Here is a 27,933-nt window from a genome sequence, read left to right on the forward strand (position 1 = left end):
TTCAGTCACCGATTTATGACCCGCGCGCACACCGACGCTGCGAGCTCGAGACCGGCCCGGGCGCCTCTCTCCTCCCCCCCGTCCATGCGAAGAAGGGCCGGAGCAGCCGGCGGGAGACTTCTGCTCCATGGAGGGCGAGAGGATGGAAGCGTGGCTGGACGACAACCCGGAGTTCACCCACTCCTACTTTATCAGGAAGGCGACAAGGTAGAGTGTTTGCGTGAGTGAGACTGGGAGCTTTTTCAGAAGCTGAAGTCACTTTATTATTTCCCCCGTATTCACGCTTCACCTGCGGGGAGCAGAGCAGGAAGAGCCGCCTCGCGCTCATCTAGCTGGACGCTGAGGAGTTCTTTCATGCCGCTGTTTAAACAAGGCTCGTAGCAGCGCTGGCTGCGCAGGTCGTCTCCACCTGTTCTGGAGTGGAGCTGGGTCCAGTAATGATTAACTTTTACTGCTGACAATGATTATGGTTAATTTATCCCGCTGAGTGGCTCCTTGGTGAGAAGTCCTCCTCAGTCAGTGGGTGACCACCGGCTGGATGGTTCCAAACCTCACACCACTCACTCGTAAATGCTTTGCTGACCACTGTGAAGGAGGCTTATTGGAATTGATCAATGGATCCAGTGCCTTGTTTGTTAATTCCACAACCACTGTGATGTTCCTCCAAGTTCTTAGAGATAAGACTTTATTGATAGTCAAGAAAGAAGCCTCAAGTGATACAGAGGATGTTACAATTCAATGGCATCTCAGAAATATACGTCACAGTGCAATTGCACAACCATTTTTCACCAGAAATTTCTAAAGCAATTTGAACTACCAAGCTTCAAAAATGTTAAGCTGTGAATTATAAGCTTGTTATGTGCATAGCTGCTAGCACAACAGAGAGATGTGTGTGTTCACTCCGGACGTGAGGATGAATGTGCTCTTCGCCTGCCGTTGGTCATCATCGGTGGAAGAGGGTGTGAGGTGTTGGTCCTACTCTCAATGTTGTCCCTGGTCCATCAGCGCTTCCACGCAGCGCTGCTTTCTTACTGGAGATAGCCTCCTTTGCATCACACTGAGGAACAGTATGCTGATGGCTGTAGAGTGGTAGGACATCTTCAGGAGTCTGCTGCCCGTGTCAAAGACATGAACCTCCCAAAGGAGATGAGGACACCCAGCTATTAGTAGGATTCCACATTTTCAAACTCCTACCCCTGAGTGGTGATGGGCTTCTCCCACTACAGCAGAAGTCCTTGCAGCAGTGCAAACACATTAGTGAGTGAAGCACTGCCAATAACTCCATCAATGTTATTTGTTTATTTTATTAGCTGTTCAGTTATATTAGCAAGTAGGGATTATTTAGTAAATTGAGGTTAGAAGGACATTAAAAAAGTTGTTTATTAAATAAGTGAGATTGATGTATTTCCTCTGACCATTTTTTATTGCTTTTTAAAGCCAATCCTGAAGCTCATTAAATCACCATAAATGAATTTTAACTTCAATTTTAAGTTTTGCTTGTCATCATGTATAAATAAAATGTCTCCAATTTCAACTAATTTCATGTAATTTTCTGCTAACTAATGGCAGTACTACTTGATCTTAGCATTTATTAAACAGACTTCAGTTCTACTGTCAAATAGATGCATTTGTTATGGACGTCTAATTTTAACGTTTGGTTTTTCCACCATCCTCCAGCCTTTACCACTTCATCAGGACCCTGTGTTTACATTTGTGACAAAACTCTTCAGACCCATTTAGCCACATAAACCGTCCGCTATAGCAACCGCACAGTGTTACTTTTTCAAAGTAACTTAAACAGTCTGTCTCTAACTTTCTTTGCTTTTTTTTTCTAAAGAAAAAAAGCCCAATCGTCATGATACAAAGCCCAGTGTGTGGACTGTGATGTCAGAGAAAAAAAAAGCAGTGAGCGATGGCACACATCAGGGGCTCAGTGGTTCTGGTTGAGAGGCTCCTCTCAGTGAGGTATTGATTGAGCCGCACCTCCTCTGGATACATTAGGCTGGACTCAGTGGGGAGGAAGGCGGACTTGAGCCGAGACGCCACAGTCCCTCATGCTTAGGTAACTCTGGCAAAGGTTTATTAGTCTGGCTGAGAACCCGAGATAGCACCGCTAATTTCATGGAGGTGCCTCTAACCATCTCCTCGAGATTTGCTGTCCTGCTCAGGTGAATGCTTTAGTGACATGATCAGGCTTCAACTGCTGGCGGGCAGAACACTGGAGCATGAGTGAGATGTGTGTGCCAGCGTCATACACTCATGCACAGATTTGGGTCACCTAGGCTGCATCCTATTCCTCATCCTTTTCCTTGTCTTTGCTGTCCATCTCTGCTGTTCTTTTTGGATATTTACCTACCCTAGATTTTAGTTTTCTTTAAGACACTTTTATTATGATGATTAAGTATCATATCATGATGGAGCTGAACAGACTTGTTTGACCCATCCTGTATATGGATGGTCTTCCTCCGTCAGTCCACAACGCTCATGTATTCTTGGATGAGTCAAATTCCATATAAGCTTTCTTACATTCAAAGCAGGTCTGACTTTTAAAGGGATTTACTTGTTAATGGTTGCAAAGCAATGAGAAAATATTCAACTGCATTTGTGTCCCCATAGGGAGATGGTGAATGCCTGGTTTGCTGAGCGAGTCCACACCATCCAGCTCTCGACCGCCAAAGAGCACTCATCACAGAGGACCCAACAGTCCCTTGCAGACAGTATCCCCCCCACCATCAGCATCTCTGACAGTCCTTGCCCCTCCCCGGGACTAGTGCCCAGTCCAGCCCCGAGTACCCCGACTCGCAAAATCTCAGCATCAGAGTTTGACCGCCCGCTGAGACCCATTGTAGTAAAGGACTCTGAGGGCTCCCTGACGTTTCTGAGTGACACGGACCGCGAAGCTGTCCCTCTGAGGGGGTCTGTTATGGGGGAAGGAGGTGTGACTGCTCCCGGAGGGGCAGGCCGCAGCAGTGAGGGCGACCGCTGTGCCAGGCTGCTGGAGCTGGTGAAGGACGTGTCCAGTCACCTGGATGTGACAGCTCTCTGCCACAAGATCTTCCTGCACATCAACGAGCTGATTGCTGCTGACCGCTACTCACTATTCTTGGTAAGACTGTGGGGATCTCACAGGTTTCACTGTGCACTCAAGATACCGCTAAGCTGAAAGATGACAGTCAAAACAACTACATGAAAATTGGATCACTATTTTTTATGCTTTTTCTTAAATGATTTGCTTCTTCAGTAAAATAAATAACAGTATTTCACCTGATCACCTGATAACGGAAATACCTGCTGCAGCTATGGACTTGACGGGAGGTAACACTCTGTGTATCTCGCTGTAAAAAGCTCATGCTTACTAAAAAGACATGAAAACGCTGATGCAACCAGTGCAATCCGAGTCATTACTATGAGATTGATTGGCCTGGCTGACCTAGTTTTGTATATCGGAGAGGTAAAATGATCTTTTCTGTGATGTTGTAGAACTTTCATTCACAAAACAAATTAGAAAAACAAGCTCGCCTTTGTTATAAGTAGGCATGGAGTGCAGACCTACACTGAGGTGCTCATTTGTTTATCCAATATCGTTGCCATATTTTACCCACATGCTGTTATTTATGTTCAAGAGGAGTGACATCCGCTGTGTTGCAGAACTTGTTTGCACAACACACATACTAAGAGCGAATAAGAAGGTGCAGTGGCTCGCTCTCTCGCTCACTGGGTGGACGAAAAAAAATTGGGGGTTTGGATGGTTATCTTGAACAGCGGTCCCCCAAAAATTGCAAGGTCACTGGGGGTTGGGAGTCGCCAGTCAGTGACATAATAATATAATTGGGGTTGCAGGTGGTTGAAGGTTGGGAAGTCCTGATCCAGAATACCGCCAAAATGTATTCAATACATTCTTCGTCCCATTAGTAGAATTTCCATGAAATTTTTCATTGAGTAATTTTGCCAAAAGAGTCGCATAAAAAAGTTACAGAAACTCTTTGGATAAGGTTCTGATATTTATTCAAATGCTTATCTAAATACGTTAAAAATAAAAATGTTGCCCTCCTGCTCCACGCCAAATGTGGATGGACGAGACAGAAATTGAGAGGTTTATTTTTGTTTGTCATGAATTTGTCAGAGGACAATGACTCCACATTCAAAGACAGTTCTTGGCTATGAATGAAAAATGTTTCTTATTGAGTCCCATAACTGATTGAGGAAATGAGTTCATCACATCTGAGAGGGCCTTTGATTCGACTTGTGCGTAAACAAAATTTTGGCATTAGCTAATCTGCTAATGACACATGCAGGAGGGACTGAACAACGTAATCCTTCATTTGTGTTTGCACAGAGGGCCAGAGGGCAAACCGAGCCGCTCTGCCGAAAAAAAAAAAATCACTCGTACAGCATCATACAAGATTAATGCTGCACAAGCACCACAAACTGGGCAAAGATGCTCATAATCTTTTGCTCATCAACAGATAGAGCATGAACCTGAGCATCAGTATAGTATATGCATTCTATAATTGTTAAAACAATGTAGAGGCCTGGGTGTCAAGCTTCACGTGCAAGCATCACACGTGGAAAGCGCAGTTTCCTCTCTTAAATCAAAACATGCAGCAGGCTGAACTGGATCTGTGTAATCTTGGACACTACATCAGAATGTAAATATTCCTAATACCTATATTGGTGGAGATACTGTGCCATCCTTTCTGTGCTCCTCCAGGCTAACAGAGCTCTGATGATCCCCACTTACCAAGGCACTGGATTAGACTTAGACTTAGACTTAGACTAGACTTTATTGATCCCTTTGGGATGACTCCCTCCAGGAAATTTACAACAAGATTTGGTCTGAGTGTTAGTTCCTGCACTGTACCAGGAAAAATGTACATGTGTAATGTGGCATTTTAGTACAGAATTTCTTCTGTCGTATTAGAAAGAGGTAAACCCCACGCGTGGCACTTAGCTTCGTGGTATTTCCCTCTCCTTCCTGTGTGGGCTTCGTCCAGACATGCTGCTCCCCTGCAGCTCTTTAGGTTAATTGACGACTTAAAATGATCCACACATTTGTGTATGCATGTTTGCATGTGTGCCTGTGCTGGGTGGGCTTTAGCGTTTCCTGAAAAGTCAATGAATTTGATGTGCCTTCCACACATCACCCATACTAATATCACATCACATAAACTGTTTTTGAAATTGTAGTTACGATATTTTGGCTCTAATAGCCCTCACCTCATTCAGCAAGGTTCAGTATCAATACGTTTCGCTCAGTAAATCATTTTCATGTAATTAAATTCACCAATGGGCCATGTTTGTCATTTTATGCTCACCAGGTGGGAGAGGACAGCTCAAACAGGAAGTTCCTGGTCAGCCGACTCTTTGATGTAGCAGAGGGAACGACACTTGAGGAATCTTCTAGCAGCTGCATTCGGCTGGAGTGGAACAAGGGCATTGTGGGACATGTGGCGGCCACCGGACAGCCACTCAATATCAAGAATGCCTATGAGGTGAGACCTTACTCAGCAGCAAATCCAGCATTTTTTTTACTTGTGAAAGTGGATTTAACTGGAGGGGGAGGGGTATCATCAGCCAAGGACAACCCGGTCATTGTTAACACTCTCGCACACACGTGTACACACTCTCACTTAAAGATTCTGAAAAGTGTCTGGTGACACTGTCACCTCTGACCTTCCTGGTGGTTGATCTGATTTCGTTCTCCTGCAAATCAATGACTAGACTTCCAATGTGTATGACAATGAAATGTAAAACTTTTTTCTGAAGGTAGTTGTGATAATAATTGGTGACTCTTTAAACAGGTTAGAACTCAATAATAAATAAATGAAAACCCTATAGACATTATCAACCCTGTATTTTTTTCTGCTAAAAAATAAGGATTTATTTTTCTTGGTTGACAGTTTTGACTAAAAGCTTCTCGTATGAGCCACTGGTTGTGTCACATTTGTTATATACATATATATATATATATATATATATATATATATATATATATATATATATATATATATATATATTTTACATGTGTTGCCCTCAGTGGGTGTGGCTATTGCTCAGCTTGGTCGAAATCCAATAGTCGCTTTTTATATCTAAGTGATGCCTGAGCAAAAGCAGTTTAATGTCTGCATATGCTGCTTGAAATGGACAGAGATGAACATTGAAGCATGTAATCTACATCTGTCTATCTGCTCTCCAGATTCACCATCTTACATTGCCAATCACTGCACTCCATTTTGGTCTCCGGGATGATGAGATTGACCATTTTCACAGTTTTATATAATGCGGATCGATACAAAGGATTACTTATAAAATTTGAGCCCCAAAAAGTCCCATGTTAAATACATAAATTCATTTGTGCAGAGTGTGAATCCAATTTATTGTTTTTTATTTAATTTAATTTATTTTTTATTTTTTTTACGTATTGTCTTTTTGGATACTGACGTTTGTGTTGAATGTACTGTGATAAAGGATAAAAGGAATATATCTTTCAGATTAGTGGAGACTATAATCTTGGTTTGGATGTGTGTTTGTGTGGAGAAGGCTGGAGATAAGCAAATAGAGAATGATACTGGCTGACGGGATGTTCCAGCTGTGTCCATTTAGTGTGTTGTGAATGTGTGTGCGCTGCTTGCATCATTGTGTATAACAATTGCCCACGAGTGTTTAATCTTGTGTCATAAGGTGTGTGTATTAGTTATGTGTGTGAGCATAGTCGAACATGACCAAGGGTGGCCTATCAGCCTCGGGGGGGAATTCATCAACACACACACACACACACACACACTCATGTTTGCATATCTTTGTGAGGACTGCTCAATTACATAATGCTTTAACCCTGGACCTAACCATCCAAAACAAATGGCTAAACTTAACCATGACAAACATAAAGTCAATTATAATGTCCCAGTTATTTTTAAGTTTTAATCCTCAAACTGAGGCGTAAAAGTGAGGGGTCCTGTGAAAGCTTTAGGTTCCCACAAAGAGGTGTGTTTCCAAGAATTGGTCCCCACAAGTACAGCTATACAAGGCCTGCACACACACACACACACACACAAATGAGCTCGAAACGGATTCCAGGAAGTCCATCTGCGTCATCTGAAGGGACTCTGTGTCTCTCTGATTACATCTTTAGCTTCCATCAGTCTGATCAGGATCACTCAACAGTCAGCGGCCTGGTGGGAATGCAACTAACCTATCATTGAAGTTTGAGTATTTTCTGGGCCAAAGCAGATAAACAAAGGTTTCAAGTTTTATTGTGTAGTGCAGGTCTGCATATCATAAATATTTGAATATGGTTACAAGCAGTGGTCAGACTTTTCATCCATCACATGATCTTGAGGCATTCTCGATCTGGCCGGCTACTGTCAAACCTGGGACGGCTGTTAACCTGTGACAGGGTCATGGGCAGTCAAAGCCTGCCTGTAGACGTCAGCCCACCGGGCTCCAAGACAGCAGGCCAGTTACTGATGGTCGATGGTCACATAGTTGTATTTGAGGCTGTGTAACACACCGTCATATGCGAAATAGCACTTGCATACCACCAATGTCGAAAGGAGTTGGGAATAGAAAAAATTTACAACTCCAACCTTCTGTGTCAGTTCTGTAAATGTTTCTCACATTTGAGCAAGGTAAATAATCAGTTAATTATGGGTGTAAAATGGTAAATATCTAACCACTGGGAAGGGTTTTGCCCATGTATAGACACTTTTCTTCACTTTCTTCATATATAATATACCGAGGTTCGAACTCTGTCCTCTGGTCCACAGGACCCCAGGTTCAATGCCGAGGTCGACTTGATCACTGGATACAAGACCCAAAGTATCCTCTGCCTGCCCATCAAGAACCACAAAAATGAGGTACAAACAAGGTGTTGTATGTGGCTGGTAGTCATTGCAATGAGCATTGAGAGTGTTGTGTAAAATCAGTCAGAACCAGCAACAAAGCATCAAGAAAGCTGCATCTTCTGTGGAAGTGTCAGATCCAGAGGAAAGATGCTTAAACCGGCAATTTTCTGGGTGGGAAGGGTCAGATCTGTTCACGTTGTGAAGGAATGAGAGAGGGCAGCCAATCGTCTCTGTAGAACTGATCTGCTGCAGTCCATACTAGTCTGTGTCAGCTGCAGCGTAGTACCGTACAGTGATGGGAGAGGCTCTAATGGCTAGGTGGGTTGGTGGATTTACTTAATAAATGAATGCTAATATTGCAAAAGAAGCGGAAAGAGATATGCTGTAGCAAAGTCTCGAGAATCTGACGTGTCTGCAGGACGGAAATGTGTCAGAAAGTGAGTAGAGGCAAGAAGAGCTGGAGGGCCACAGGGCCATGAGACATGGCTTTGAGGATTTGTGTAACCAGCCAGGAGGAATGCTGAATAAGTATTGCTGATGAATCTGGGGTGAAGGGAGCACAGGGGGTTGCTACTGTCAGGTGTGTAGGTAGGGGAAGAGATTTGGAAGAGTCTGGGAGATTCAGATAATGTCTGATAGAGAACTGCAAGGATAACAGGTCGGGCAAAAAGATAAACTGTTACGGCATTAGAAGACTAGTAGTTTCCACGCAACTCATTTTCATTGTTTAGATTTTTGCTTTTCATTAATTGGTTGTTACATAATGGTTTTAAAACACTTCTACATTTATCAGCTTCAGCCACGTTTGTGTAACAGATGTGGGAGAATAATTGCTTTTGTCCCGTCAATATCAGGTTGTAGGAGTGGCTCAAGCCATCAATAAAAAATGTGGGGAGGACGGAGCCTTCACTGACCAGGATGAGAAGGTCAGTTATAATTTGAACTTACTCTCACACTTTATTTTTGAGCTAAAGATTTAAAATTTTAACAACCTGCTCCGGTCATGGAGACTAGATTGTTGTTTTTATCTGCGTAAAAGTGGAACCGTTTCTTGTAAGTTTCAATTAAACTGTCTACATAGTTTCTTCACTAATGCTCCAAATTTCCTTCCTCTGACAATTCGTCATCTCTAAATGCTAACATTCTACTCTCTCTCTTGTGAATTATTCTTTTGTTCCACCTTCCTCTCTGCTGCTCGCTCCTCTTCCCCTGCAGGACTTTTCGGCCTACTTGGCCTTTTCAGGCATCGTGCTTCACAATGCTCAGCTGTATGAGACGTCGCAGCTGGAGAACAGACGTAATCAGGTGTGTGTGTTTGTCTCCAGTGTGTGTGTGATATTTGTTAACCATGTGACTATTACGAGACGTGCTCATGTATACAGGTCCTTCTGGATCTGGCCAGTCTTATCTTCGAGGAGCAGCAGTGTCTGGAGGTGTTGTTGAGGAAGATTGCTGGGACAATCTTGTCCTTCATGCAGGCACAGGCTTGCACTGTCTTCATAGCAGATGAGGACTCGATGGTCAGTGCACACACTCCAACACTCCCTTCATTATAGCTACTCTTGCTGTCTTAATGATTTTTCACTTTTTGCAAGGTTGTAAATCATTTTCCTAAAAAAATATTTTCATTACACATCCCCTTCTCTGTAGCTCATCCTGCCTCTAATAGCTCTGTGTTTCTGTTTAAAAGTTCAGATTTGTTTCTAACGCTCTGAGTGTGGGTTGCAGCAGCTTTGTCCTGTCAGAGCTGAACCACGACTTGTTACTCCCTTTGACCCAGAAAACCTCTCTTGCTTTTTGTTACCGTTGCACTTATTGAACAAGTGGCGTAAGACAGCCGGGCAGTCCAGATGAAGAAAGCACGGCAAGAATTAGGCAGCTGCTCAAGGCGAGAATGGGAATTTGAAGATGAGAGTTGGAGTGGGCACAATGGCTCAGTCTTGCGGCAGATGGAGTTTGGTACAGGCTTCTGTGGTGAGGGCAGGGTGACCAGACTGCTCCTTTTCTGATATTGAGCACTCACTTCTACCTTGTTTGCTTGATTGGACTACTTTCAATGCGGTAGATTTGTTTCAAGAGGCTGAATCTCAAATGATTCCTGCTCCAGTCTCTATGCTATGAACAAATCACCTATTGTGTCAGTCTATCTTGTGTCATTTAAGAGCTCCCATTCTTCTTCATGTATATGTTAATAACAATGTTCTTGTGTCTGCCAGTTGTGTCAGAACATTTCACATTTGCGATCGCTTGAGCCGTATTTTTAATCTATGGGGGCATATTATTTAAGTTTAAGAATTTTAGGTTTATCGATCATAATGTATTTAAAAGCTCCATTGAGTTATTGTCACTTCAGCAGTATGCAGTGGATCCTACTTAAGTCTGAGCTATGGATAGTAGTAATTATCTGTCTATAAAAATACAGTTTTAATGAAAACAATGTAAAACCTCTATCAAACTATTTGTGCGATTATACAAAGTCAGTGTATTGTTTGTCAACCAAAGGCAATTTGATGAATCCGCTTTGTGAAAAGCTATTTTCGGCTTCTTTTTGAAGATTTCTATTCAGTACAGTACTGACCTGGAACTCTCTGCAGTTTTGTTTTGTCTTTCTTCTTCTGAAAAGCATGCCAAGAAAAGGAATGCTGTCTGGCCTCATGTGTTTCATGTTTTGTGTCATTTATTGTGTACACGTCTCTGTATGACATTTTCCCCTCAGTTTTATAAGTCTCTGTGTTTCCCTCTCTTCACTAAACATTTACTCTGAGATCACAAATTTTATCTGCCAGACACGAGTCCGCAGAGAGGCATCACTTTCCTTTATCTGTTATTCGTCAAGTTGGTTAATCCTAGGTTTTCTTCAAAGAAACATGCTTTTCTGGGTGTGGGAGTGTGCCTGTGTTTCTGCTGCTGATCAAAGGAACTGGAAATGTTTTTTAATGTCACTGCTTTCCAAAACAGACTCCTTGACTGTTTAGACAGGTTTGTTCTCAGCTGTTAGGGTTTGGCTGCATAATACAAGCCACTGAAAGTGTTTGGCTCAGAAGAACGCAGTCCATATTGTGATTAACATTCACGCAAGCCACACATTAGATGCTGCTTGAATGCCAATAACCTGACTGGACTATTTTCTGGCCTTTCCTTGGCATTAAATTTGCTCAAGACAAAGTCAATAATAATGATTCTTTCTTATTCCAATTATGTTTTAAATCTTCTATTTTGAATTCATGACCTCATTTGTTTTGTGGGACACTTCCTGGCCTATTTTCATTCCCCATTGTCTCTCACTGGCTTTTGTCTGCAGTTTGCAACTGTTCTTCACATCTCCTCGGAGAACAATTAAAATGTTCTAGTTAGTATTTAAATATTATGACGCACCTTCCTGATATTTGGCTGTCGGGTGGAGAGTGACATACTGTACCTTCATGTGGGTTTATAAGGGTACAAGAAGACTCTAAAAGGAACTACAGCAAACACACAACGTGACAACATGACAAGTGTAGGTTTGTCACAAAAAGAATCATATTCCAAAGGTCTTTAAATAGTCATACTGAAACACAGGGGGAAAATCCAAGTATAAATCCTTCAACCTTCCGTTTGGCCCCAATTAATGTCATAACACTGAGGGTTCCTCTTTCCGTATAAATCAGCTTTATTAGCTTCACCCAGAAGACTGAAGGTGTGTGTTTGTACAGGCTCGGGTGGAGGGGTGGGGGGTGTTCTAAAAAGGATTGTCCATCTATAACATCCTGCTCTGATCTCTTAAAAGTGGAAAAACGATCCTTTGCAAGGAGTTGAGAGTGCAGGTTGAGAGAAAACAAGTCCCTATAAGGGGGAAAGAGAAAGGAGGGCTGGAATGTGGGGATAAACTCTTTCTCTGGCAAGGCTGGACGGGCGATAGATCAACGTCAGAGCCTTTACTCTCGCAGACATACATGACAGCAGAGTGGGTCTGAGTATGAGCTTCAGCGTGGAGACATATTTGGCTTAATTGAAGAAACCAGAAGTCAATGAACTGAGGTTCAGTGAAGCACAGAGATGCTTTTATACGTTTGAAACCAAACCAGGACCTGGAATGTTTTCGTGCTGTCACCTGACCCTAATGCAGTTACCCCCATGCACACATCACCCCCCAGTGAGCTGTAGGCACATCACTGACGGTCAGTGAACGTCTCACGCTTGTATTCTTTCTGCAGAATTCCTTCTCCAGTGTCTTTCACATGGAATATGAAGAGCTGAGTGAGGTCATGGACACCCCCAAAAGGTAAATGATCGCTCTCAGTAGGCCAACTGTTGCTCAGCTGGAGAGCCAATTTAACTCATTTGAACTCCCTCAGAAGCCGAGGCGCAAGTGGGTTGAGTAGTGAGGCTGACGAACCAATTGTACTGCTTGACATGTTAAATAGCAGCAACCTCCTTCGAGACACTCATTTGTAGCTATATTGTGATTCTTTTTACCTAATGTTTACATTCATTTTATCTATATAATTCGGTTTGATTCCTGTTTGATTGTAACCCGCTGAAAGACTTGCGTAACTCCTGTTGGCAAAAGAGAGGCTTGCATTGCATCTCTTTCTGCACCACAGACAATGAGTCAGAGATCCAAATGGGAATCCATTATTTCCTGTCAACAACATGAAGGTCTGTTGTGTCATTTTGCTAAACAATCACATGACCATGTCCAAAGCAAAGGAAATTAGTTCGGTTGCATTCACGGTGTTAACTTTAAACAAAATACATACAAGTACCATCTGCCCAATGTCACAAACAACATTTGGTTGTCACAATTGGGTCGTACAACAATCATTGAAAGTATTTTAATTCTCAATGTTTAGTTTCTGTTTATTGGGAGGAGGACAAACTTAGGATGGTAGGTGTGAAATGGTCTATCATTCATCATCTATCATTAATGTTTTTTTGCTAATGTTTGCACAGATGCATTTGAAAGTTTGTAAGCACATAGATGGTTGTGGTTTGGTCCAATTTGTTGGACAATACACTAAAAGCTACTCTCTGCATCTCTGGCTCTGTGTAGCTCAGAGCCATGAAGAGAATTGGTCCAGATTATGTGCTATTATTGGACCTGTCAGACCATGTATACATCCTGATTTTGTGGACAAAGACTGTAAACAAGCCAGGAAAGAGAAGAAAGTTTTACTTGATCATTTTAAAAGGGTCAGTTACAAATCGAGAAACCACAGAATAGACATCCAGATAATTTCAACAATGTCAGGAAAGACAGGGACCAGGTGGCTTGTCTTCTCTCCAAAACAGCTCATCTTATGCTGCGGTCTGGCTGTAGGAGCTGCTCTAATGTTTAGATCTAATAACTTCTGTGATATCTGTGTTTATGTGTAGAGATTCCTCAGTGAAATTGTAAAAAGTAGGAATCCACTACTGGGCCAACAAGAGAGACAAAGACCCAGCAGGATGTGAGCAGAGCTTTTTATAGTGACATTAACCTCAGGCTGCAGCTTCTCAAGAGTTGTTTCTCAGCTGCAGGAAGTTGTGTATAAATGAACTGACGGTGAGCCTCCCAAAGAGGGCCAAAGGTTGACCCAGCTTTGAATTTGAAATAAAAAAAAATACATGGTTTATAGTACGAATGGAATCCTACTGTAATTACTGACATCTGATATGTTTTGGACTGAATACTGAAATAGTAGCAGCATATGACAAAGCAAAGCAAAGTTAAGTTAAGTCTAAGTGAAGTCTTCCAGGGGTGTGAAGAAGAAGCAGTGAACTTTGCAGCGATATATCTCTGGTCCTGTTATCAACTCTGTTGTGAAGTGTTCCCGTCTCAGATGAAGCTCTTGTGCTTCTCCTCAGGGAGTGTGACATGGGTCAGATTAACTACATGTATGCTCAGTATGTCAAAAACACCATGCAACCCCTCAACATTGCTGACGTCACCAAAGACCAGCGGTTCCCCTGGACAGTCAGTATTGCAAACCCGTCATCAGTGATGTTTCTCTAGTGGAAACCTCTAATTAGCCTTTTCCTGACCCCGCAGAGTGAAAACACAGCACAAAACCGTACCAGCAGCCCAGTCAGGAGTTTGCTCTGCACGCCCATCAGAAATGGCAAAAAGGACAAAGTCATTGGTAAGATTTCTATCCATCCATGGACTGTGATCTAATACTGCTAGTGTAGTACTGCAAGTGTCCGTAAGTATCAGTCATTACCAAATATTATTGGTTTCTACAACAAAAAAAAAAAGCATCTCCATTTGGCAGAAACGTATGGGAAAACACATCCTTCATTCTACGTATTGTGAACCATTTAAAGCATCTGAGCATTCCCACTTCTCTTTTTATCTGTTGATGAATAAACCAGCCACTCCGTCCATCACTGTGACAGTAATCTGCATAATGAACTGAGTGGATCAGATGGATTATGGAGATGAGCATTAGCGACCGCGGGTGGGGGGAATCCGCCGTAAAACAGCATCCAGAGGATCAAAACGCGATATATGAATTCATTCAAATAAGTCGTCCTTCTGCGTTAAGACTTCAAATGTATATTAATTGAACGGTGCATGTATGTTATTAATCCCTAATGAACAGCCTACAGTTTTCATCAACCATGCTTCTGTTTTGATTCAGCACCAGCCGCACACACCTGTTTCCAGTCTGTATGGATATTGACTTGATAGTTTAAAAAATGGGCTCTGTGGGTTTCTTGTAGAAAGTAGGTTTACCGGTATTTAAAATTGGGTGTTAGTGGATTGTTGTCATTGCCTCAAAACACAGCACAAAAAAGGATTCCTGCTTTTTTCCTGAGGCCTCAGTCTGACAGCCCGAGCCAGCTGAGCCCACCCAGTTGGAGGCCAGATGCCCCTTGTACAATTTATTTTTGTCAGTTAGTAAAATGTGGTTTTCAGGTGTTTACATTCTAGAAGACTAAAAGCATCTATGGACACAGTCTTCTTTTCAGTAATGGTTTCCCTGTATCTAAATCCCATCTCTGTAGTCTAAATTGTGAGAGTCAGAAGAGTCAGAACTATAGTCATTTCACATTCGACGAGATTCTTCCTTAACAAAGCAAAGACCTGCGTTCTTGGGAGATTATGTAACATCATAGCAATGCAGGATAGATCTTATTACTCCAGCCTCAGCCTCACAGCAAGAGGGTTGCAGATGCAAATCCAGCTTGATGCAACACTTGGTCTGGAGGCGAAATTGACTCTGTTTGATTGCATTGTTTGCCCACTTGGGTTACTTTCCACCACAAGAAACTACAGACATTAACTGATGACTCTGACCGGATCAGTCTTTTGACTCAGAGGGACTAGTGACCTGCCCCGGGCAACCTCAGCTCCCCCCCTGTGTAGCTGGCATAGACGGGCGATGGGTGGCAATGACTGAGAGCGGTCGCCATGACAACCCTCTCTAACAGTACAGTATACTGCTGTTACATTTGTCAGCCGTTCATTCCTTGATTTAATTTTGTTTTACGGATTCCACCTATGATAGTGTGTTTCAGATGTGTAGTCACATGGTCTTTGGCAACTATTTCAAATGATTTGCTTGGTAATGGCAGCCATTGTGAGCCCAGTGTGTGTGTGTTTGTGTGCATGCAGGAGTCTGCCAGCTTGTGAACAAGATGAACGAAGGCTCGCTGTGCAGGAAGACCTTCAACAGGAATGACGAGCAGTTCCTTGAAGCTTTCGCCATCTTCTGCGGCCTTGGAATCCAAAACACGCAGATGTACGAAACGGTGGAGAGAGCCATGGCAAAACAGGAGGTCACTCTTGAGGTCTGACTCGAAAACCATTTCATTCTCCTGTGAAAGTTGTTAGGTCTGTGTCACGCATATTGAGAGAGCCAGCGCCAATGTATGATGTCGATCCATTTTTTTCAGAGCCAAATTAGAGCAGTGGAGAAAAAAAATATTCCCCTGTTATGGTTTCTCTTATATTTCACCATATATGACTCTTCACCTTACCAAGCGACACTATTCACGCTTGTTTGACAGTAATTTTCTGTTCTCTTAATGTTGTGTTTGCCTTTTTAATGTTCAATTTCTGTCTTTTTTATGATGATAAAAATGTCAAATTAACTACTTGCTGCCAAACATATTAACAGTAGTTTTTCTTTTTTATGGTCTGAAGCCGTTGATGTCTTTTTCACAGATAAGTCAGGGGGCCTTTTTTTTACAGTGGGCAATCATGAAGTAGTGCAGGGGTTTACTTGTCTTCCTTCCCACACGAGACAGTCTTCATAATCACACCTACTTGTCTGTGCAGAAGTGTTGGTCTCTTGTGAGCTTGTTGACTTGATCATATACACACACAATAGCTTGCACACGCACACACACTGAGTGTGTTTTCAATCCCATGGAGTCCTTCTTTTCCCCTGTCAACCATTTAATCCAGCTAACCATTTGGCACATTGTCAATCACTCAGTGAACCGACCCCCATGTGAAACCAGCACGTGATGCTTAATGCTGCTTGTCTAAAAACCAGGTCTGTTCGACAATAGTGGGAAACTTAAAATCTGACTGCCTCTACTGTACCAATAACTTACTTCAGACCTCCGGTGAACGGAGTCCGTCTATCATCCTTTCCATTGCAATTCCTCAACCCAGTAAGCTCAGATGCCCAAAAGGAGAGACGAGGGCCCACCAGTATTTCAAACCCGTCCACAGGGTCAAATACTGGTGTATGACCTGTTCATGTTAAACTCTGTGCCTGAAGGTAGAAATCTTTGTTGTTGTCAGATTTGGTCAAAAATTTAAAATGTCATATTTATTTATCATATAAAAAAGCTTAAATTAGATGACAGGTGCATCTCCAGAACTATGTTAAGTCCTGAAGGTGTTTTTTTACAGGTCAAGATTGATAGTTGTTGAGTATGAAGAACACACACTTCCCGAGTCACAGCATGTTCTGTGGCCATCTAAACATCTAAATCAAACCAGAGACCTGTGGCAGTACTCTGATTCAGTGTTTCGGATGGCAGTTGCCAGGGGAGTCTGCTTTCTTGTCAGTGTTTTGTGATCAAGGTTGTCTGAAATATTCTGTCTGTGTGGCTATGATTCATAACTAAAGTAATTTGTGCGCAAGCTGGTGTCAACTTACGTTATTGCGTGTGTGTGTGACTATCATTTGACGTTGCATTTGCTTGCGTGTTTTAGGTTCTGTCATATCACGCTTCAGCTGCTGAGGAAGAATCACAGGAACTCCAGGTAACCGCGGTAAATTGCATTTGTTTACTCAACTGTACTCAACACTTTCACAGCGACATGCGAAAACACGGGATCACTGGAGGCAGAATATACGTGCAATAAAACAAGCCAAGTAACACAACACTGCTGGTTCAGCATGACAAAGCCAGCAAAAACACAAATGTAGAATTAGGTTCATATGGTGATGTGAGTTGAGTGCTTTCTTGAGCTTTTCAAGGAATATAAATTTGAAAGTTATACCAACCACAGCCTTCAAATCTGAGGTGTAAACATTCAGTAGTCTTTCATTCACTGAGGCTGCAGGAGGAACAGCAGCTCCCTATTCGCAATTTAAAAACTTTTATGTCATTATTCTACTCCAGAAATGACGTTCAATATTTGGTGGAACTTGCTTAAAACAGTCATTGTACTAATGCTTGGCACAAATTTGAGATGCAACAATGACAAGTGAAAAATAAAAGAGCTAGCAAAATTATTGTACCGAACCCACTATTTCCCTGCTATACTGCCATAATCTACGACACAGCACTGCAAGTTAGCAGCCGAGTGGTTTGCAACAATTTACTGAATTTTGTTCCATTTTCAAATGACTATTTACAACTCTAAGAATCTCTAGAGTGTTCATCAACCTGTACACATATTGCTTATTAGTTGCCGCCCTACATAGTTGAGGTCATGTTTAAAGTTTCTTTCTAGTGGAACTTGAGTCAACAAGTAGGAAATTCTGCTGAAGTGCGACTGTCCTCTTGTCGCCTCCTCTGTATCTCAACTAATAGGATAACCTGATTAACTCTCTTCCCTCGGGATCATGAAGATGAGTCACTTGGTATCTAGGACACATCTTGATGTTTTTTGGAGAGGTTCCTCTGGATACAACATCATTTACTGTAAGGGACACAACAGAAATATGACAGTAACACAGAGTTCAAATATGTAATCCCTTGAAAAACAGGTTGTCAAAGATGATCAGATAAAACAAAGACAACATGCAGATATGTTTCGGTCGCAGTGATGTGTTATATTCACAGATGTTTTGTTGTGTGTTTTAGGTTGCTACGATCCCCTCTGCGCAGTCACTGCGTCTCCTGGACTTCAGCTTCAGTGACTTTGACCTGTCAGACACAGAGACCACTTTGGCCACTGTCCGGATGTTTGTTGATCTTAACCTGGTGCAGAATTTCCAGATGAAGCATAAGGTAGGATTAAGTGTCTCTGTCCTGTTGTTTGCCAAAAATGATTTTATCTTGCTTTCATTCTGTTTATAAGGTTGTTTTTTTTAAACACATCATCATTTTTCAAGTTTGCCTCAACAAAACTGACATTAATGGAAATGTTTGTGCAAGTTCTCTACTATTTAGAGGATGTATTAAATATTAAAATCCTTTTGTCATGGGAAGAATTACTATTGCTTATCATTTCATGACAGAGTCTGCAACTGAGTCAGTCTTGACTGCTCACCTTGGAAACTTAGTCAAACTCTGTAGTATTTCAGATGCTTAGAATCAAATAGTATGCACAGTTTCTGAGTTACTGACTGCCTAACAGCTGTATAGTCTCCACGGATAAATGGGAGGCTTCGTGGATGTCTTGGTTGGCCACATTTGTAACTGAGAATTTCAATTATTTCATAATGCAATCGAGGTCAATGTAGGACTTTGCTCTAAATTGAGAATAACAAATGGTCAACAATTTAAACTATACCAATACTTCATTGTCTCCCAGAAATGACCAGATATCTGCCTTGGGAATTGAAGTTTATGTTCACTATGAGGAGAATGTATTTCTATGTTCGAGGAGGACCATACTGCTGATGGATGCTCCCTTTCTCAACACCTTCCTTCCTTCAAAGTCAACTGTTTCCTCATATTAGTTTTATTTTAAAGTCCAAATTTGCTGTTTCAGCAGCTGTACAAGTGTTTTAGGTCCGCCGTTGAATCTCACACTCATGGCAGGAGGTGTTTACTAGAAACGAAGGAAGCATACTTTGCATGAGTTGCACACAGACAAAAGAATTGGTTGGTTTTCTACTTTTTTTATCAAGACAAGAACTGAAAACAGCAGCTCTGATTGGTTAACAATTGTTTTTTTTATGGGAAATATTCCATTGACACAGGATTCATTAGTAGAAAGTCTGATGAAGATCAGTAGAACAAACTTGTCATGCACTAAAGGTTTAGGAAAATAACCTCTGCTGAGTTGGATTGAAGAGCTGCTGGAGTGTTTTTGTTGGTTCACATCTTGCTTCCTCTTAGGGAAAGCGACAGTCTGCTTCTGATATCAACCAGCTGAAGGACTCTAGCTGTGTGTGTGAAAACACTTGAAGTAAATATTCAAATACTCGTTGCTCAGTTGACTGCTTTCTGCTGCCTGTCAAACTCCATAATCATCTCCGTCCCTCCTCTGGCGCCTTGGAAATGGTGGAATGGTTCTCCTCCCCTGTTCAAGTCAAGAGGCCCTTCTGTGTCAGGCGCTGACCACCAAAGTGCCCGCACAGAAAGACTCCATGAATATGGCCTTTGAGATTCATGCACTTCGGCAGTGTTAGTGGTCAGCTCACACCAGGATCTGATCACGTCCAGAGCAGCACTGCCCGGAGCTTCAGTACCAATTGAATCAAGATTGTAAGTGACCAAATTCCAAGCTGTCATTGAATCTCAACCCAACATCAAAAGATTTAATTTAATTACGGAATAATGATTTTAGGTTCTTGAGGTGCTCGTGATTGAATAACTCTTCTGCACTGTATGCTCTGGAGAAAGCAGCCAGCGTTCACTCATTTCAGTGAGATGCCCTGTGGTTGACTTCAGGCCTGTCCACGGCCTCCACCTCCTGTGCCAGCTAGGGTTGGCGCTGGATGGCTGGCCTGGCATACACATTTGAAAATTCACATCGAGGTAATAAGAATCAATTCAGTTTCGTAGACGTTTCCATTTAACCCCTCATGGACTTTTTTCGGTCAAAGCTCAGATTGAAAAGCGTGAATCCTCTCTGCTATCTTCATTAGCATTTAGTCATCCTCTGGAAGTCCTGTCCTTTACAGCGGAAAATGTGAACAGCTTTCATTGCGAAGTGAAACTCAATTTACAAATATTCTATGTTTTTGTTAGCGTGACCATGAAGCTGGTGAATTTGAAGGCATGGACATGGCTAAAAACATGTAGCAACAGTGGTGCAGGGAGATTCTGTCCTCACACTAGCCAGGATTTAAATTTACTTCCTCCTGTCAACTTCTCATTGAAACAGTGTCCTACTGGCATGTTCGTATCTGCTTCACATGTCAATGGTTGAAAGGTTTCAGTCAGATGTGGCACTATAAGGTGTTCAGATCAGCTTTGCCGGAGTAGGTCTAAGATTCACTTGCGCTGTTCTCAATTTTGGTCGCAAAAATGCAGTCTGAAGCCCTGGAAATGCTGATATCAGGGATGGTGAGAAAAAAAATCAACAAAAGTTTGAACTTTTTTCTAGCCTTACCAGGAACTGTGCTTTGTGAACCCAAAGTATCCCTCTCTCTGTATGCATATTTACATGACCCAAATCCATGATATTGAATGTTGCATTCTCTATTTTAATCAGGATTTATGTCAGTGGGTTCTAAGTGTGAAGAAGAACTACAGGAAGAATGTGGCTTATCACAACTGGAGACACGCCTTCAACACGTCCCAGTGCATGTTCACCCTCCTCAAGTCTGGACGCCTGCAGGTCGGTGAAGTTAATCAGTCACAGCTTTACATTTGATACAGTTCGATTTGGTGCAGTTGGTGCTTCTGTATCATTCGCTCAAGTCTTCTCTCACTAATTCGATGAAATGGAACCATTGAGGTGCACATGCTCTTACCCTGAGTACAGTGTGGCACTCAGCCTATTTACCCTAGCGACAATCATTCACTAAACCTAAGAACAAAAGAACATGAATAACTTCACCACAAAATCACAGACAGGTGCTGGAGTCTCAGAGGCCAGACTGCCACCTCTGATCAGCCGCGCTCCAGTAGTGAAAGCTTTTAAAGCTGCCAGGTCCTCGCAGAGTAGAGGATTCTTACTCACCAAGTGTGGCAAGCAGGTACACCTTGATGAGCCACAGGTGGTTGTCTGCCTGCGAAAGCCACACCCACAGCTGTATAGCCTGATATAACGTGAAAAACACAAATGCTATCTACGACGCTAATAATGTTGCTGCGCAAAACTAGTTCTGTGGTCAGACTACAGAGTATTCTGATCTATTGACAGCCAGCATTCAAAACAGGGTCACACAAATGGAAGAAACACTTCACTTTTATCACTGTGGCATCTTACAATTTTAATAGAAGAAGGTGTACAAACATGTTTTAATGCAGGTCACTGCATTCTGTGGTCTGATTTCACATGACAGAATTATCTAAGTGACTTGGAGGTTCTGGCTCTGATGATTGCGACTCTCTGCCACGACCTCGACCACAGAGGAGTCAACAACTCCTACATACAAAGGTACCGCAGGAGAGGATGACTCACCGTCGCCACTCGGCTGCTGTATATGCATGTGTGGGATGGCTCTCTTGGGTCCTTACTTTGTGTGCGCGCGTGTGTTTGTTGGCCAGGAGCGACCACCCACTGGCACAACTTTACTGCCACTCCACAATGGAGCATCACCACTTCGACCAGTGCCTCATGATCCTCAACAGTCCTGTATGTATACACACACACACACACACACACACACACACATTTGTTTTTCTATCCTTGTGGAGACATTGTGAGGTTTCTCATTGACTTAATGCTTTCCCCAGCCTCTCACCCCTAACCACCCAAAACAATGGCTTTCCTTCACCACCAAACTTAAACCTAATCATAGTGACTTAGTTATTTTGAAGTTTTCATCATAAAATTGAGGCTTAACCTTGTGGGGATCTGCCAAATGTCTCCACAATATCATACGGTCCTCACAAGATAGTGATTTGATACATATGCACTTTCTCTCCCTTCTCTGAATCTGTGAAATTGAATTTAGGGATCCTTTTTCTTTCGTTTTAAGAAATAGCTAAGGCATGTTTAAATGTAAATCAATCCCTGCATGGAATCCTGCAGTGATGATTCAACAGGAGATTGATAAGATAAACGCCTGGTGATTTTACACCTCTAGTTATGCCACAAAATGCTTAATTTTTGAAATGACTTGTCGTGTGTCACAGTTTGACAGGTTGATTGTAGGAAGTTGTGTGGGTGTTTACAAAGGAATGTCAAATGAGCTCTTGGTATGAAACAGTGAGAGGAAACACCTGCCGGGTAAACTATCATCAGTAAATCTGAAGCAAGACGCCGTGTTTTCCGCGGCCTTAAGTAGTGATGGTCCGGCTCACGTCCATCACGATAAGCTCTTCTAACTTAAGATGGAAAGTCAGTGAATTTTCGTGTCAACACGCGTGCTGGAAGGCACCCAGGACAAGAAGGCCGGATTAACTGGTTAATTTATTTCATTGCATGTTGTTTTGTTGGCTGATGTTGTCATGGCAACCTTGAGAAGAGTGCAAACTCCGGTCAGCCTCGGCTTCTCCTCCTTAAGGGATTGTTCTCTGAACCTACACACAACTACGTGCAAAATTCCAGATCCATTCCAGTGATGAAATAATACAAGATGTTTTTTTCTTCTCCCTGACCCGCCTGACTTCCTCTCTCTCCCTCTCTCTCTCTCTCTTTCTGCAGGGTAATCAAATCCTGAGTGGTCTCTCTCTGGATGAATACAAGGCCACTTTAAAAATGATCGAGAGGGCTATTCTGGCCACTGACCTGGCCCTGTACATGAAGTAGGTACCAGACGTCAGGCCCAGATGACCAGCTGATTAGAGGGAGGAAGAGACTAGGTCAATGGAGGACAAATTAAGGAGGAAGGTGGATGTGATCTCTATGGGGCACCGAATGTAAAAATGATGACACCCATTTTTTTCCTGATTCAGCAGAAATCTTTGGCAAATTTTTTGCAGATTTAGCAAATCTTTGTTACATTTGAGACACTACACTTGAATTTTACGTCCCATTGTTTCATCTCTGTAAGTGTCAAAACTAAATGCTAAATCTGAATCAAAATCTAAATCTTAAATCTAAACATACATTTTAAATCTAAATCTAAATGTCAGTTTTAAGGATATAGACACCCCTTTCCTCCAAGTGGAGATTTAGACGCCCCCCTTCTGCTCCCCGGCTCCTCTGACTGCCCATCAGCCTCCCAACTGAAAGTCTGTGATTTTGAAATGGCTACCCAGCAGCAACTGGAAAGTGCTATTGTGGCAGGTGTTTGAGCTGCTTACCTGTGTTGTTGACTGCGAAGGAAAGAAGCCACCACCTTGTAGTGCAGCTCACACACCTGCCACATTAGCGCTTTAGATTATATTTAGATTTTGATTTAATATTTACATTTAGACTTAAGAGTCAGATATAACACAGAGATTAAACAATGGAACATAACATTAAAGTGTAGTGTGTGAATTGTAACAAATATTTGCTAAATCTGTGAAAATATCGCCAAAGATTTCTGCTTAATCAGGAAAAAAAACGTGCGTCTTCATTTTCACATTGGGCGCCCCATAGTGCTCTTGGTGAAATAATCAGTCCACTCTGACACCTTCCGAGACTGAAACTGACAGAAGACATGAACAGCTTTTAGACTTGAGCAACTAAGCTATTTGGCTTCCGACAGCAGCTGCATGTTATGAGATGAATTACCAGATCAACAAAGGAGATTACCGAGCTGCAGCTAAAGGAGTAAGATCCCTCAGAGCGATATCTGTCAACCAAGGTTGCTGTACCATGCTGACTACCTCTCTTTCCATTCTGTCATGCATCAAGTGCCTTCAGTTGTCCTTCTGTGTTGGTCTTAGTGAGAGATATCCTGTACTGTGTGTCACCAGGAGGCGAGGGGAGTTCTTTGAGCTGACCAAGAACAATCAGTTTGTGTGGCAAGACGACCATCACAAAGAATTGCTGAGGTATGGACATGAAATATTAGGAACCTTTTGATGTTCAAGGTGGCAGTGAAACAGCGTGACTATGCTAATGCCTTTGCCGATGACAGGTCCATGCTGATGACTGCGTGTGACATCTCAGCCATCACAAAGCCCTGGCCGGTGCAGAAGAGGGTAAAGGAAACGCTTTTCTTCTCTGGCATGTACCTTTACTGCCTCCTGCTGGCTGAAGCTACTGTAACTGCCAATCTTGCCAGTAAAAAGCACTTCTAGGCCGATAGTCTACTGCATTCAGTAATGCCCTCAACGCTTTTGTCATTTAATGTATGTTGATAAACTTCGCTGGGAAATTCAATTGTTTACATCCAATTGCCAGCACTTAATGTGGGTTTTATTTGTTGTGCAACCATTCTGGCGTCACCCCACTACATTTTCATGAATGCCTTCCTCTGTTAGCCCCAAAGTCACCAGTGAAATGCACCAATTCATTTTGACATAAAGCTGCTTGTGTCTGGTCTGACTGTGTTTTTGTTCTACCGGTAACACAGCAGGCACAGGCCTGTTGAGGCTCCGCTTCAGCACGCAAGGTCGTATCATGTTTGAAGCAAAGAATGGCTGGTGTGCTTTCAAATGCTTCTCTGTTTGCCACACAAGACTTGGCAAACGTGGCAATGCATTTCAATCCTCTTTTTTTCATTTGTATTTTAACAACCAAATTGCCTGAGTTTCTTTGCAGCAGTATTTGGCCATTAGTACTGGGTGAATCACTTGGGCATTCTGTCCCCTTACTGACGTGACTCCTGAACGGCCAACATCTGCTCTCTTGTACACTTAGTACCTCTGTGCCAAATAAGTTCCTTTTGTGCGGCACATGCATCAAAATTCTTGCCACTCAAGTAAGAAAAAGGCTTTTAGGTTTCACTCCGATGTTTTCTTAAAGCAGTCAGCTCACATGCGCATTCATGCCTCCTCTCTGTCTTCTCACTCCGGCCACTGTTTGTCTGCATCTCATTAGCGAATCAAGGTGAACTGTTTGTTTGTGTGCTCGCTCATTAATAAGAGCCCATGTGCCGCTGTCCTGAGATAACCTTATAACCACCTGGGAGATCCACTGAGCAGCAAACTTGCATCTGTACCCTATTCTTTCTGATTCAGGAGTCCAGGGGTAGCATGCAAGCGCAGCGTGGAAGACCCCAGTGTTTCACCAGGGCACCCTGGTCTTTGCTGGAGTGCTGTTGTCTGTGTGTCTCCTCTGCAAGAGTCTGGCTCTACTCTGCTGTTTTTGGAACAAAGTGGTCATTAACCTCTGCTATGCTTTGTCTCACTGCTATCGGGGCAGAACCACATGAGAGTTTGACTGAAACGAGGTCAAGTAAATAAAGTCAATTAGCTGCGCTGGTTTGTTCGGCCTGCCGTTTCGCGTACACACACACACTTTCTTTTGTGGGAACATTTCATTGACTTTCATGCTTTCCTCAGCCTCTCACCCTGAACCTAACCATCCAAAACACATGGCTCACCTGAACCAAGACCAAAACCAAACTTAAATTAAACTACAATGACCCAGTTATTTTGATGTTTTCTTCCGCTATTTTAGGCTTAACCTGGTGGTGGTAGGAGGTGTGTTCTTGGAAACACACCAAGAATTGAACCCTACAAGTATAGCTATCCAAGTTTGTGCACACACATGCACAAATAATGTGTGTGGGCAGAAACAGACAGACACCAGAAAACCCTCTTTCCTTGAACGTACAAACGGCATGGTCAACATCCAACAGTGAAGGTTGCGATGGGGACATCTGCCTCCTGATCGTGGGCTCTGATGATGGACTTGAGTCTAATCAGTGTCTGCTGGTGCTCGGTGAAGGGTTCTTGATTTGAAGTCCTGTCCTTGGTCCTCTGCTGTGGGTCGCAGGGTCATGGGAGCTATAGATGAAGTCATCTAAAACGCCATTCTCTTCTTCAGATAGCCGAGCTGGTGGCGACAGAGTTCTTTGAGCAGGGAGACAAAGAGCGACGGGAGCTCAACATTGTTCCCAGCGTGAGTCACACAAAGTGTTTTTTACTCTAGAATTCTATCATTTCATGCATGAACTTGATGATGGATTTCGCCGTTCAGCATTTACAATGTCAGTCATAATGTACATGCGCAGGCACCAGCTGCACCACTTCTCCTGTTTGGAATGTCCTCTCATCTGACACGTGCCTTTCTTCTCATCAGGATCTAATGAATCGTGAGAAGAGAGACAAGATTCCCAGCATGCAAGTGTCCTTTATAGATGCCATCTGCACTCAGCTCTATGAGGTGCCTGCTCCAAGTCCAACTGTCTCACTCTTCTGGAGAGCCGGATTCTTCTTGTCACTGAAGTGTTTCTGTCTCTCTCTCAGACTTTGGCAGGAATGTCCGAGTTCTGCTCCCCGCTGCTGGAGGGATGTCAGAAGAACCGGCAGCATTGGAAACGTTTGGCTGAGGAAGGCGAGAAAGACTCAGTCAACGGTCTGGTGTGATCTGACTTTTGACGTGTCCTGGTCTCACGAAGATTCCGGAATTTAGCTGCGAAGCTATGTCACATGGCTGAGAGGGGAAGATTCAGGGTCTTTCACAAAACCTTCTTTGATTTGGTTTCCCATCAGAATGCCACAGTTATCGACTCATTCTGCTGCTGGTACTTCTGGTTTAATCACATTGATGAGAAGAACAAAAGCACAGGTTTTGTTCTTGAGTTCCTGGCATGATACGTCAACCTCAGCTGGCTTCTCTCGAGCTGAAGGAGCTTGTACCCATCATCTAGTTGGTCTGAGCTGGTGACCACAGGTGAGGGTGTTGCGGAGCCTCTGGGGACCTCAGATCCTCGTGTCTCAGCTGGGCGTGGAAGACTGATAGAACATCCAGCTCAGGCCGACCTCTGCAGCCTGCGATACATCCAAGTTAGATCCAACAGTGTAGACGTGGCAGCCATCCCAATTTATCACAGTAAACAAGGACACACAAAATGCCACACTGAAAATGGGAAAGTCCAAGACTCATCTTCCTGTTCTAATAGGATGTACTGACCATGTGACTACAGCAGGCATCGGCATAAACTAGCAGTTCGGCTTACTAACCTTCGAGCTCATTTCGGGAACTTGGTGGGACCAGTGGTCTCTTAAACAACAGCACTAAGCTATATTTAATAGGCATTTTTACTTTTGCACAGAGTTGAATTCGACTTTCTTTCACCGCTAGTGAACTGCTGAACATCACGGGATCGGGTCGACTCTTCGGCGTGCAGAGCACAAACACAGTTTTTAACTTTTGTAAGATTTTTCACCTGTCATCATAACTATTGCATATTTATTTTTGTTTACCGTATTTATTAGAGTTTCTATATTGTGAGGTCATTCTCTTGTCAAGAGCACACAACTATTCTAAAACTACATGTAGTTTTCATCTAGAGAACAAAGTCCAGCACTGCGATTATTCCGTAGGAACTTTTCATTCTGTACTGTTTTATTTGAATGTTCTTCTATACTCTGGGCTCACTTTGATCATCACAACAAAGGAAGGGTCCAGACTTGTGTCACTGACTACATGTGTTTTAAGGGTGACTTAATAAAAAGCCACCTCCTGGGTCTGCTATTAGAGCCACAAGTGTTGCAGTGTATTGTGGGATTTGTAGTATACGTGGCCAGTTTCACCTGCCTGGCTTGGTGACAGAAAAGATCAAAATGAACAGATTTTTTAAAAATCTTTCCTGGATTATAACTTTTTGATGATTTTCACTGTTAACCACCTTTCAAAGTACCAACATTCAAAGTGCCACGTTTCCGAATCTGCAAGGCAATGACAGATGTAGTGCAAGTGTTCCTGGGAGGTCCCGTGAATGCTCAGATTCGGTTCAACAAATGCAGCCACCATCATTACTGTGCAGTGAAAGTCAAACGTAGTGCCTCTTTCAGGTTGACACTGTTCAGTCTTCAATAAATATTT

General features: G+C 42.7%; 1 protein-coding gene across 4 annotated transcripts; it reads left to right on the forward strand.

The window, feature by feature from the left end:
- Positions 1-27,933, forward strand: pde5ab (phosphodiesterase 5A, cGMP-specific, b). 4 transcript variants are annotated; one of them, XR_008414200.1, is made up of 22 exons: positions 1-207; positions 2,617-3,106; positions 5,319-5,492; positions 7,767-7,856; positions 8,699-8,770; positions 9,060-9,149; positions 9,227-9,364; positions 12,038-12,105; positions 13,671-13,779; positions 13,855-13,945; positions 15,424-15,599; positions 16,981-17,040; positions 18,081-18,227; positions 20,605-20,730; positions 21,401-21,495; positions 21,606-21,693; positions 22,708-22,808; positions 23,910-23,987; positions 24,074-24,137; positions 24,512-24,550; positions 25,930-26,004; positions 26,185-26,217. XR_008414200.1 is itself a non-coding variant. In XM_053860389.1 (22 exons), the coding sequence occupies exons 1-22, from the start codon at positions 128-130 to the stop codon at positions 26,469-26,471; spliced, it is 2,616 nt and encodes an 871-aa protein (XP_053716364.1). In that variant the 5' UTR covers positions 1-127; the 3' UTR covers positions 26,472-27,933. The 4 variants fall into 4 exon arrangements, 2 of the variants coding, with proteins under 2 accessions (XP_053716364.1, XP_053716365.1); XM_053860389.1 differs by lacking the exon at positions 24,512-24,550 and adding an exon at positions 26,352-27,933 and having other exon boundaries at positions 26,185-26,268; XM_053860390.1 differs by lacking the exon at positions 24,512-24,550 and adding an exon at positions 26,352-27,933 and having other exon boundaries at positions 16,981-17,031; positions 26,185-26,268.

Source organism: Synchiropus splendidus, chromosome 3, assembly GCF_027744825.2.
Source record: "Synchiropus splendidus isolate RoL2022-P1 chromosome 3, RoL_Sspl_1.0, whole genome shotgun sequence".
Taxonomy (NCBI): Eukaryota; Metazoa; Chordata; class Actinopteri; order Syngnathiformes; family Callionymidae; genus Synchiropus; species Synchiropus splendidus.

Excerpts from the sequence above, each read along its gene's own strand:
- pde5ab (XM_053860389.1), top strand. The coding sequence starts at position 128 with ATGGAGGGCGAGAGGATGGAAGCGTGGCTGGACGACAACCCGGAGTTC. Across the intron at positions 208-2,616 it reads TTTATCAGGAAGGCGACAAG|GGAGATGGTGAATGCCTGGT; the intron begins GTAGAGTGTTTG and ends GTGTCCCCATAG. Across the intron at positions 15,600-16,980 it reads AACAGGAGGTCACTCTTGAG|GTTCTGTCATATCACGCTTC; the intron begins GTCTGACTCGAA and ends TGCGTGTTTTAG.